Consider the following 11,499-nt stretch of genomic DNA (forward strand, 5'->3'; position numbering starts at 1 on the left):
ATTAGTTTTTTTAATAAAAATATGTGAAAGATCTATTTCCAATCTCTAACGCATTTCCAAACCAAAGAGTAAAATAGAGATACAAACAAATTAATAAGGTTTTGGTCAGAATATTGATTATCTTTAAACAAAGATTTGGTGATCTAAACATGTGAATCATATAAAATAAGCCTTATTAATCAGTCAATCAATCTGGATAAAAGAAAACAGGAGGCACAGAATGGGTAGCTTGGTTCTAGCATTAGTCTTAATTATATTTTGTAAATGCCTACGCCTACCCTGTTCTATCTACGAAAGCTAAAAGTACTTTTAGTGGCATAAGATAAAAGCTTTCCATTAGGAAACAGATAAAAGGTAAATAATGTTAATCACAATGAAAGCCACATTGGAAAAGCCAGTTGAATTATTTTAGGAAGCGCTTCAGCATGTGGCTGTGGGAGTGAAATACAAACACCTTTACAACATAAAAGTTGTAAATGATGCACCTAATGACGTATACACATATTCCTATTTGTCTAATAATCTTTTGATCTTAGCTCAAAACATCAAACATAGTTGTCATTCTTGACCATGATCTTTGCATTGCCATTATTCCCACAAACAAAGTCTAGATTGTAAAGAACCGGTAACATTGCCACAGAACACAGGAAAACCAACACGGGCCCAAAGATCCAAAGCAAAAGAGGGATTGCTGAGTAGAAAAGCCTGTTGCCAACAGTGTTCAAAATAGTTCCCTTCTCCAAAAGTTCAATCAAATATTCGGGTGTCACCATAGACATGACATCTTGTGGTGTGCAAATGAGGATGCTCACCTGGTTGAAAAACCTTATTGACAGAGTGTGACAGAAAAATGAGAATAAGAATATGGTTAGGAGTGTCACATATTTAAGTGCTACCATAAATTCGCTGTGAGCTCCATACACAGCATCACTCAGTGGCTTCTTCACACTGTAAGTGCTGCTTATTACTGCTGCCAAGCCCGCAGATAGTAGAATGGATGTAGTTGCCATAAGTGTTGATCCCATTATCAGATTCCGAAGAGTTTGAACTGCTAGGATGTTCTTCTTTTCAATGTCCTATCATTAACACATGGCATACAAATCAAGTCACGTTCATTGCAACCACTGTACCCTTTATCTATTTTTAGCCTCAACTGTACTATATTTAATTATTGGGAAACATTCTTTATATTCATTTCAGGGTCATGCTTTGCCCAACACATGATTTAGTTGTTTATTGAGCATACAGAAAAAAAAATTACAAAATATCTATGATCTTAGTCTATACTACAAAAACCATATTTCTCAGAATTAATAATAATTATAACAGTAATACTAATAGTAATAATAATAATTTCCTTTGTGGATTGTTGTCAGCAACATGAATGACATATTTGCTTTTGCTAAGATTTTAATTTTATAATCAATGCTAGACCACAAAAACAAAGTGCAGTCGTTAACCCACTTTTCTCTATGAAGTTACTAACCCACTTTTATATGAAAGTGATGGGCCATATTTTGCAAAAGGCCCTGCATTCTCATAAGAAAATCCCCAAAACATAGGCCAGCCAATGGTATGCAGATTCTCTCGAATATTCATATTTGTATGTTAGTTGTTTCAAGATTCTAAATTGATAAACATCACGGCAAAGACAGGGCCCTGGAATCCATTAAGCTAAAGCAATATCTTTGTATTGCCATGTTTGATTAATTATTGTTAATTTTACCTTATGCTTTCACTCTGGCTGATTTTAAAAATAATTTTAAGCATAAAGACAAAGTTGTGGCTTGCTTGGAACTGGGCGTAACTTTCAGTAAAATATTCTGAAAGTAATAATTTTTGGAACCCTTCAACTTTAAAGTTACAAAAGATAATTCATCAGAGATGAAGTGATTCAAAATTTAATAAATCAAATAAGTTCTTTTATCCCAAAATATTTAAAATACAACCCTTAAGAAAAAATTATTCAAGTATAACTTAATTATAATTGTAAAGTAAAATAGGTTGAGTGACGTTTTATAAACATTCTAAGAAGTATTTAATCAAAAAAATAAAATTTCAATGATGAATAAAAAAATAAAAAAATAAAAAATTTAATATAGATGCAAATAAAATCAGAAAATACCACAACGCTTAATATAATTAAAAAAAAATACAAATAGAAGAAAGGTCCGGAAGCGAATATAAAGATGAAATATCTTGGTGAACCCTTATTTACAAGCTTAAAATTTTAACTTACAAAAAATAGCCAAAGATAACGTACACACATTTGAAGAGTTATTTTAAAAACATCATCCAAACAGTCACTTACAGAACAAATTATTCCTAGGCCACGTTTGTGTAATATGTCAAGTATGTATTTATTTATTTTTTACAACAACTTATTTAGTTAGTGACATAACTAATGAAGACTGCGGTTGTGACCAAGCCAACATATGGCATCAAAATTTGTGGCTAAAACATGTAAGATATAGAGGTAGATCCTGAACAAAAAACGCTTGGTCATATCAATACACGTCCTTATCAATCCATCAAATGCATGTACTATATGTATGCACACTGTTAAAGATGTATTATTATAAAATTTGTTTACTCATATGTGTTCACTTTAATAACTTCCAATTTTTGGTATTATGGATACATGCATGACAAGCTCTATGATCAAGTGACCTAGACAGTTCTATTCATTCTACTCCGATTCTTTGGTAAAAAAATAAATTTAGGTTAACACGAGGTAGCTATATAGGTCTGTACATGAAAGAGATTACTTCATCTAACATCTTAGGATATATAATTGGTTCACTACTCGTCTGAGTCTTGCCATAAGATAAATTATATTTTTCAGTCTCTGTTCCAGCTATATTAGAAAACAAAGTAACTCTTCACCAAAGTGTTAAACAACATTGAGTAGTTTAAAAGTAGACAGTGCCTAACTATTAGCTGTTACAAACACTTAAATATTAATTCAGAGAGATATTGATATTGGTATATATAACTCATATGAACATGAAAAGGAAAAGATTGATATATGTTGTAGTTTTATAATTAGGAATACAGATTAACTCCACCGTATTAATTCCTTCACCAAAAAAAATTAGTTAGTGAGAAAGGAAACAATGAAAATAATTTACACAAGAGAATACCTTCAACATGGCAGGGACCCAGGAGCGTCTTCCATGAGTATTGATTCCGATTATGGTGGAAGAAGGCTGCGTGCGAACCTTATGCCATAACCAAACATGATAACCAATTGTTATCATAAATCCTAACGGTACCAGCATCACATCCAGATAATATTTCTTCCATTCCATGTTAACTTTCTGCTTCTTTTCTCCTCTCTCTCTCTCTCTATCACACACACACACACACGCGCCCAAGAAGTTTAAAGGGATCTGTGTTCTATGTGAGCTTCAGTTTAGCTTCTCTTTGCAATACCCTTGCAGATTCTTTCTCCCTGAAGAATATAAGTGTACTCAGTTTTTGGACTAAGAAGTTGCATTTATAAAGGAAAAAACACACGTGAGTGGAGAGCCATTTTTGTTAGACACGGTGTAATTAAAAGTGAAATTCTTATTTTGTACATGTGTGTTTGTATGCAAGCTAGGGGAAATTAATATTTTTAATAACATATATATATATATTATTAAAAATATTTTCACAAAAATTGTTTGTGGGCGAGAAATAATATAAATAAACCTTGCATAACTAATAATTTATCGTTAGGTGGAATAATGAAATGGCAAAAGATGCTGGCAGCTGCACTATTCTTATGCCCGTGGTTACTTAGTGGTACCGCTGCATTTGTTTATGAATATAAGTAATTAAAAGTGATTTTTTCCCCCTTTTTGGTGTGTGTGAGAAGATCGAATTAGTGGAAGGTCTCGTATGGCATATTGAATTAAAGTAATATATACGAAGAAGAACTCGTGTTTGTTAATTTATTAGCAATTATTAATTGTAATTTAAGCAAATAGCCCTGTCCACATTTATATTCTTAAAGTAATTTGTATATTCTTTTACCCCAGGTATTCATTTACGACTTATATATAGCTCGCAGGGTTAATTTCTATAATGAGAAACCCTAGAATAAATAATTTTTTATTCCACTGATAAAGTTTCAACTTTTTTCTCAAGTGAACGCAACCATTTTATTTAAAAAAAAAGTCATATATTAGTAATATCAACTGAACATGAGAATAATCTTCTGAAATGAGATTAAAAATATCTCAACCAGTAAGCCTATAAATCCTGAATAGTTCTAACACAATCTTGCTTTGCCATAGCATCAGCAAAAGTATTTAATTCTCTAAATAAATGATAAATAATTATTGTATTGAATAAGGTACTACTTGGTTGTTATATCAAAAAAAAAATTCAAATATCTCTTTGACTTAATATAAATAACAAATATCTTTCCAGTCATAATAAGTCAATAATATGATTAAAGGTTAAAACAAATCATCATTAAATAAAAAGATTAATTACCTAAATAATTAGAGGGCTAAAGACAGGACTGATTCACGAAGCCCATTAGCCAATACCTTGTCTATAAAAGGAAAGTAAGAAATATAGGTCAAAAGTTAACTTCTGAATATTAAATAGTCTTTATTACCCTATACCGACTATTAACTTCATCATTGGGGTGTCTTTACAGGTAACCCCTACATCACAATACAAAGGAACTCAGAATATTCTGCAAGGACGTCACATTAGAAGACAAGCGGAGAGATCACAGAAGACTATTGTATCCTTAATAGGAATATTTTGGCACCCATCGTGGAGCCTGATTTGTCCCAATTTCAAGAAGATATGATACTAGCTAGGAGTCAACAAGAAGGCCCCAGCCAACCATGGGAAATACCGCGTCAATAGGAAGAACATGTACAGAATTCGCCCGTACTAGAAATTTTCCTTGAAACGGGAGAAGACGAGGACCTCTCCTCAGTTGTAAGGTAGTTGAAGGCAAAAATGACTCGTTTGCCACTCTGGTCGAACCCGGCTAAGTGTCAGGCAATTCTCGATATGCGTAAGCCTAATACTGTCAAAGAAGTACAACGGTTAACTGGCCGGATAGCCGCACTATCTCAGTTTCTTCCAAAAGTAGCGAAAAAGTCATGACCATTTGCAAAACTTCTTAGGAAGGCACAAAAATTTAAATGGACCGAAGAGTGTGAAATTGCTTTCGGCCAATTTAAAATCATCTTAGCAACACCGTTTATCCTAACCAAGCCTAAGCCCAATTTCGATATGATCGTCTATCTTGCAGTGGCAAACAATGCCATTAGCTCGGTCCTCCTACAAGAGACATAAGAACTCATGATGCTGGTATATTTCATCAGCCGAACACTGCATGATGCTAAAACTTGGTACCAATTAATGGAAAAAGCAATCTTGACATTGATTCATATCGCCTAACGATTAAGACACTATTTCCAATGTCACTGAATCGTGGTATGCGCTGACTACTCGATCGCAAAGGTACTACTACGATATTCGTTTTGAAGCACGAGAACCTCTTAAAGCCCAAATCCTTATAGAATTCCTAAATGAATTTCATCATAAAAAAATGTCGACCATCGACATGTGAAATTTACATGTGGACGAATCATCAAATCTTAGTGGCAGTGGAGCAGAGGTCATCTTAGAAGGACCAAACTAGGTGACGTTAGAACAACTAATACGATTCGATTTTAGGGCTTTCAATAATCAAACCGAATACAAAGCCTTAATCGCTGGACTCAGATTAGCAAAGGAAATCGGAGTCAGAAGAATTACATGTTGGAGTGATTCACAAGTAGTTGTCGAGCAAGTTAACAGCACTTACCAAATCAAAGACCCTACCATGATGAAATATTATCAAGAATTTAACAAGCTACACCATGAATTTGATGAGATATATGTCCACCACATCTCGCGAGATCAAAATGAACAAGCCGACAAGCTAGCCAAGTTGGCTAGTCATCAGAAGCCAAGACAGCTCCAAAGTATGATCCAGCAAGAAATCAGCAGGCCAAGCATTTTTTAACAAGAATGCATGGAAATTAAAGACGCCCCTTGGAATTGGATGTCAGATATCATTCAATATCTTGAAGACAATAAAATTCCTGACGATCCAGACCAAGCCAAACACCTTAGAATACCAGCAACAAAATGTACAGTCGTTGGTGGCAAATTATACAAAGAGGAATTTTCACCCCGCTTTTAAAGTGTCTCAATGAAGAATAGGTTAGTTATGTCATTTGGAAAATTCATGAAGGCATTTGTGGATCTCACTCGGGAAGACGAACAATGGCAGTAAAGGTGCTAAGAGCCAGTTATTACGGGCCGAAGCTGACAAAGGATTGTGAGGTTTTTGTTAAGAGATGTATATCGTGTCAACAACATGGACCACTAATCCATGAAAATGTCGAAAACCTTCATCCCGTTTACTCCTTTTGGCCTTTCACCATATGGGGGATGGACCTACTAGGCCTTTTTACCTTGACTAAGGGACAATGCAAGTACCTTCTCATTGTTGTTGACTATTTTACCAAAGAACTTCTTGTGACCATCACAGCCAATAATGTTCAAAAGTTCACCTGGAAGAACATCATCACACAATTCAGCATACTAAATGCCTTAATCACTGATAACGGCCTTTATTTTATGGATCGACGTTTTAACGAGTTTCTAGAATGGCTTAAAATAAAACACGAGGTCACTTCTGTCGAGCACCCCCAGAGTAATGGCTAAGCTGAAGCAGCAAACAAGCTTATCTTTCACGAACTAAAAAGATGCCTAAGCTCAGCTAAAGGAAAGTAGGCCAAGAAACTACCTGAAATTATTTGGGCATATCCGTGCACTCCCCAAACCACTACAAAAAAAAAAAAACCTTTTCGGCTAACCTATGGAACCAAAGCCATGATTTCGATGGAGATTGGTGAACCTTCATTCTGACAACAACACTTCGAAGAAGAAGAGATTTCTCTTTCCCTAACCAATAATTTAAATGTTATAGACGAAGTCCGAGACCAGGCCGTTATGATGATGGAAGCAAGTAGAAGGATGATGTCACGAAAGTATAACTCTAAACTCAAGCAGAGATAGTTCCAAGTTAGAGATTTAGTGTGGAGGGCAACGGGTGAAGCACAACGTGACCAACGAGAAGGAAACTCGCCGCCAACTGGAATGGATCCTTTTGGGTAACAACTTGCCTAAATAATAGATCCTATAAGCTTGAAACACTCGAGGGGAAAGTTATATTGAGAACCTGGAATGTGTCACATCTGAAATATTATTTCAGTTAACAAATGTAAAATGTAAAAGAGAGAAGAGAAGATAAGAGAAAGTCAAAGTGAAACAAATGTACCTTAGAATCTAAAAGAGAGAAAACTTCAACAATTTAGCAAAGTATACCCCTCAGTGCAGAGCAGAAAGCGTACATAATGTCTGGACCACTGCCTATTTATAGAACATATGACTTTGGGTAGATGAAGGGTCACCCTCTTTTTCAACCATCAGATCTCTTCCAAATTAACGGATATGAATGAGCAACCTTTCGTTTCAAAGCACGAACTACGAGATAACTCTAATATACTGAAACCTTAATCTGCTGAAACCTTAAAATGCCAACACATCGTTCTATTAGGCTTGGGAAGCAAGATTATGATGGATGATTTGGTCTTTCTCACATATATAGGAACTTGAGTACCTCTTCGGCCTGACATCAACAGATTTTAAACCAAGTACCCTATTGTTTCACTGTTTATACCTTTCCGGCCTATACCAAATTGCCTATAGATCTAAAGCCCTTACGTCATACCTCCTTGGGCTTGAGCGGCAAGTGTATTGAATAAGGTACTACTCAGTTGTTACATCAGAAAAAGGAATCTGAATACCTCTCCGGCCTAACATAAACAATGGATGTCCCTCCAGTCGTAATAAGTCAATAATATGATTAAATGCTAAAACAAATAATCATTTAATAAAAAAATTAATTACTTAAATAATCAAAGGACTAAAAACAGGGTTGATTCACGAAGCCCATTAGCCCAATATCTCGCCTATAAAAGGAAAGTAAGAGATACATGTAAATGGTTGACTTTTGAATATTAAATAGCTTTTATTACCCTATACTGACTACTGACTTTATCAAGAATTATGTTTAGATCAATGTTCTCCACTTTGTATATTGTATATTTAAGTATTAGTTTGTGATTAGCCAAGTATTAATTAGATGATATTAGACTATTATTTTTCTGTTGGTTCAGTTAAGAGTAAATTTGTTAGGTTAGTCATTCTCTTATGTATATAAAAATATATTTTCTTATCTTTTCGGACTTAAGAATATAATACAATCAGATTAATTCATTAGAATAATACTTTTCTTATTTCTTTCTCATCACCTTTACTTTCTCTGATCTAAAACTTAACATGATATCACAAGATTGATCCATCTTTCAAGCATGACTTCTGCATCTCAATCTTTTTCACCTCAACCTTTCACAAACCCTATTTCATCAAAACTCAGTGACGATAACTTCCTCACATGGCGTCAACAAGCCATCTCCATCATCAAAGGGTTTCGACTGAAGAACCATATTGACGGTGCTGACAAGGTTCATGTCAAATAAAACGATAATGCATTCAACATTGTTGTTACATAAACCACAGCATCCAGCATTACTGATACATAAACCACAACATCCAGCGTAGCTGAGAGTGCCCAAGTTAGGGATAAAACATCTAGACATTCTGATACACCTACCACATAGTTCAAAAATTTTTAACAGCAATATAATCTCTTGAAGTCTTGGCTTCTTGAGTCAATGGAACCTCAGTTCAAGGTCAGGGTGGTTGGATGTGACTGGTATTATCAAGTTTGGAACACGGTGAAAACTTACTTTGCATCTCATACGAAGGCTAGGGTTAAGTAGTTGAAGATTCAACTAAGGGGAATCAGAAAAACTATCGCTATCAATCTGTACTTGCTTGAAATCAAGAAGGTAATTGATACCTTAAGAGCAATTGGATTGCCATTGACTCTAAAAGAGCACATCGATGCAATCTTTGATGAATTGTCAACTGAATATAATGCTTTTGTAACATCTGTGCTTTCAAGATTTGAACTGTATACGGTCTTCCAAATTGAAGCTTTGTTGATGGCTCAAGAAGAAAGACATAAGAAGAATGATGTTGGCTCTATGCAAGCCAACTTTGCTCAACAATGAAAGTCCAACACTACTCACAGAAGAGGTATCCAAGGTCGTGGCCAAACACGAGGTAGAGGTAGTGGCCAAGGAAAGGGACCTTTCAATCCTGGAAAGAGCAAAGTTATTTGTCAGGTTTGTGACAAAACTGATCACCTAGCTTATCACTGCTGGCACAAATTTGATCAACAATTTCCTTAGCCAAATCTTAGCTCTCAACTCTCTACCATCCCTCAACATAACAGCCAAGGTATGTAGGCCATGATAGCAACACAGGCCCAAAACTACAACTATGATGCCTCTTAGTACCCGAACTCTAGGGCTACCAATCATTTAACCCCTGATCTGAACAATCTCACAACTAAGTCTGAGTACACTAGACAGGACCAAGTTCATATGGGTAATGATAGTGCTATAGGTATAAATCATATTGGTGACACTACATTTCTTGCTAATAATTGTTTACTTACATTGAAAAAACTTTTGCATGTGCCAAACATTTCTAAAAACTTAATCAGTGTGTCTAAATTTGCTCACGACAATGCTGTATTTTTTAAATTTCACCTAGATGTTTGTCTTGTAAAATCTCATATAACCAAACATATATTGTTGCGAGGGACTCTTAGCGGGGGACTCTATGTGTTTGACAATATGCAATTGTTGCCTAATAAACATACTTCTGTGTCAACTAGTTCCTTGAGGGATACTTATGATGATTCTCATGTTTATAGAAACTGTGGAAATTTTGCTTTAAATTTTGTTGTTAAGACAAATTCTTTTGAACTATGGCATTCTAGATTAACATATGCAAATGTAAAAACTGTTCAACATGTAATGTAGGCTTGTAATGTACCTGTTCCAAACATGAATAAAACTCAATTTGTTTGCTCTTCATGTTTTATGGAAAAATCACACAATTTACCTTTCCATGATTCTAGTACTACTTTCAATGCTCCTCTTCAATTAGTCTTTTCAGATATGTGGGGACCCTCATCATCTCCATCTAGAGAAGGGTATAAATACTATATTCATTTTATCGATGCATATTCAAGGTTCACATGGATTTATTTTATGCATAACAAATATGAGGCGTTCACCAATTTTAAAAAATTCAAAGTAATGGTTGAATTACAATTTGGATGTCCGCTAAAAGCCATTCAGACTGATGGTAGCAAAAGAATTTTTTGCTTTTACTAATTATCTTTCTGAGCAGGACACAAGATCAGCTACCCTTATACGCACCAGCAAAATGACAGTGCAGAAAGAAAGCACAAACATATTTGTGAAACTGGTCTGACTATCCTAGCCTCTTTTTCCCTTCCTAATCAATTTTGGGTTGATGCTTTTACAACTGCTGTATTTGTCATCAACTGGCTTCCAACTCCAAATCTGAAACACAAGTCTCCTTATTAATAGTTGTTCAATCAACAACCTGATTTCAGTCTATTCAAACCTTTTAGATGTGGGTGTTATCCACATCTCAAGTCCTATAACAAGCACAAGATGGAATTCAAATCTCAACTATGCACTTTCATTGGATACAGTTCATGTCATAAAGGGTACAAGTGCTTGCTCCCATGAGGAAAAATCATCATCGCCAGAAATATTATTTTTGATGAACTTCTTTTTTCCTTTAAGTCAAATACACAATTTTTACTGTCATTTCAACCTTTAGACTTTCAACTATCAAATACTACTCCTCTCTTACCCATCATACCAGTCTACACAAAGAAAAACATCCCTACACATATGCCTAACAGTAATAATACCCACTCTAATAATATTCAACCAACTCCTGATGTTCCTCTTACCACAGCCAGACAAGATACCACTTATACTGTTACTCAACCCCCTCATGTAGAAAATACTCACCCTATGATCACAAGAGCAAAAGTTGGGATCTTCAAGCCAAAAGCCTATCTTGCCACCATTGAACCTTCTTTTATTACTAAAGCCTTACAACATCTTGATTGGGTCAAAGCAATGCATAGAGAATACCATGCTCTCATAAAGAACTCAACATGGGAACTTGTTCATCTACCACCTGATAGGAAAGCTATCAGTTGTAAGTGGCTGTTTAAATTAAAGTATGAGCTTGATGGCAACATTTCTACACACAAAGTTAGACTTGTTGCTAGGGGTTTTAGTCAACAAGAAGGTTTTGACTATTCAAATACTTTTAGTCCAGTGGTAAGACCTATGACTATACGGGTAGTACTGACCATTGCCTTGTCCAGAAACTGGCCTCTTCATCAAATATATTTTGATAATGCTTTCCTCAATGGTGAACTCAAAGAGGAAATCTTTATTA

At 35.0% G+C, this 11,499-nt stretch overlaps 1 protein-coding gene across 1 annotated transcript; it reads right to left on the reverse strand.

Annotated features, from left to right (window-relative positions):
• Positions 1–545: 545 nt before the first annotated feature.
• LOC113871684 lies at positions 546–3,311 on the reverse strand. The gene is made up of 2 exons (XM_027508783.1): positions 3,144–3,311; positions 546–1,076 (listed from the first exon to the last, which is right to left on the reverse strand). Exons 1-2 carry the CDS (start codon positions 3,309–3,311, stop codon positions 546–548), a joined length of 699 nt encoding a protein of 232 aa, XP_027364584.1.
• Between the last annotated feature and the right edge of the window lie 8,188 nt (positions 3,312–11,499).

This window comes from Abrus precatorius, unplaced genomic scaffold (genome assembly GCF_003935025.1).
Source record: "Abrus precatorius isolate BTA unplaced genomic scaffold, Abrus_2018 Scaffold7, whole genome shotgun sequence".
Taxonomy (NCBI): domain Eukaryota; kingdom Viridiplantae; phylum Streptophyta; class Magnoliopsida; order Fabales; family Fabaceae; genus Abrus; species Abrus precatorius.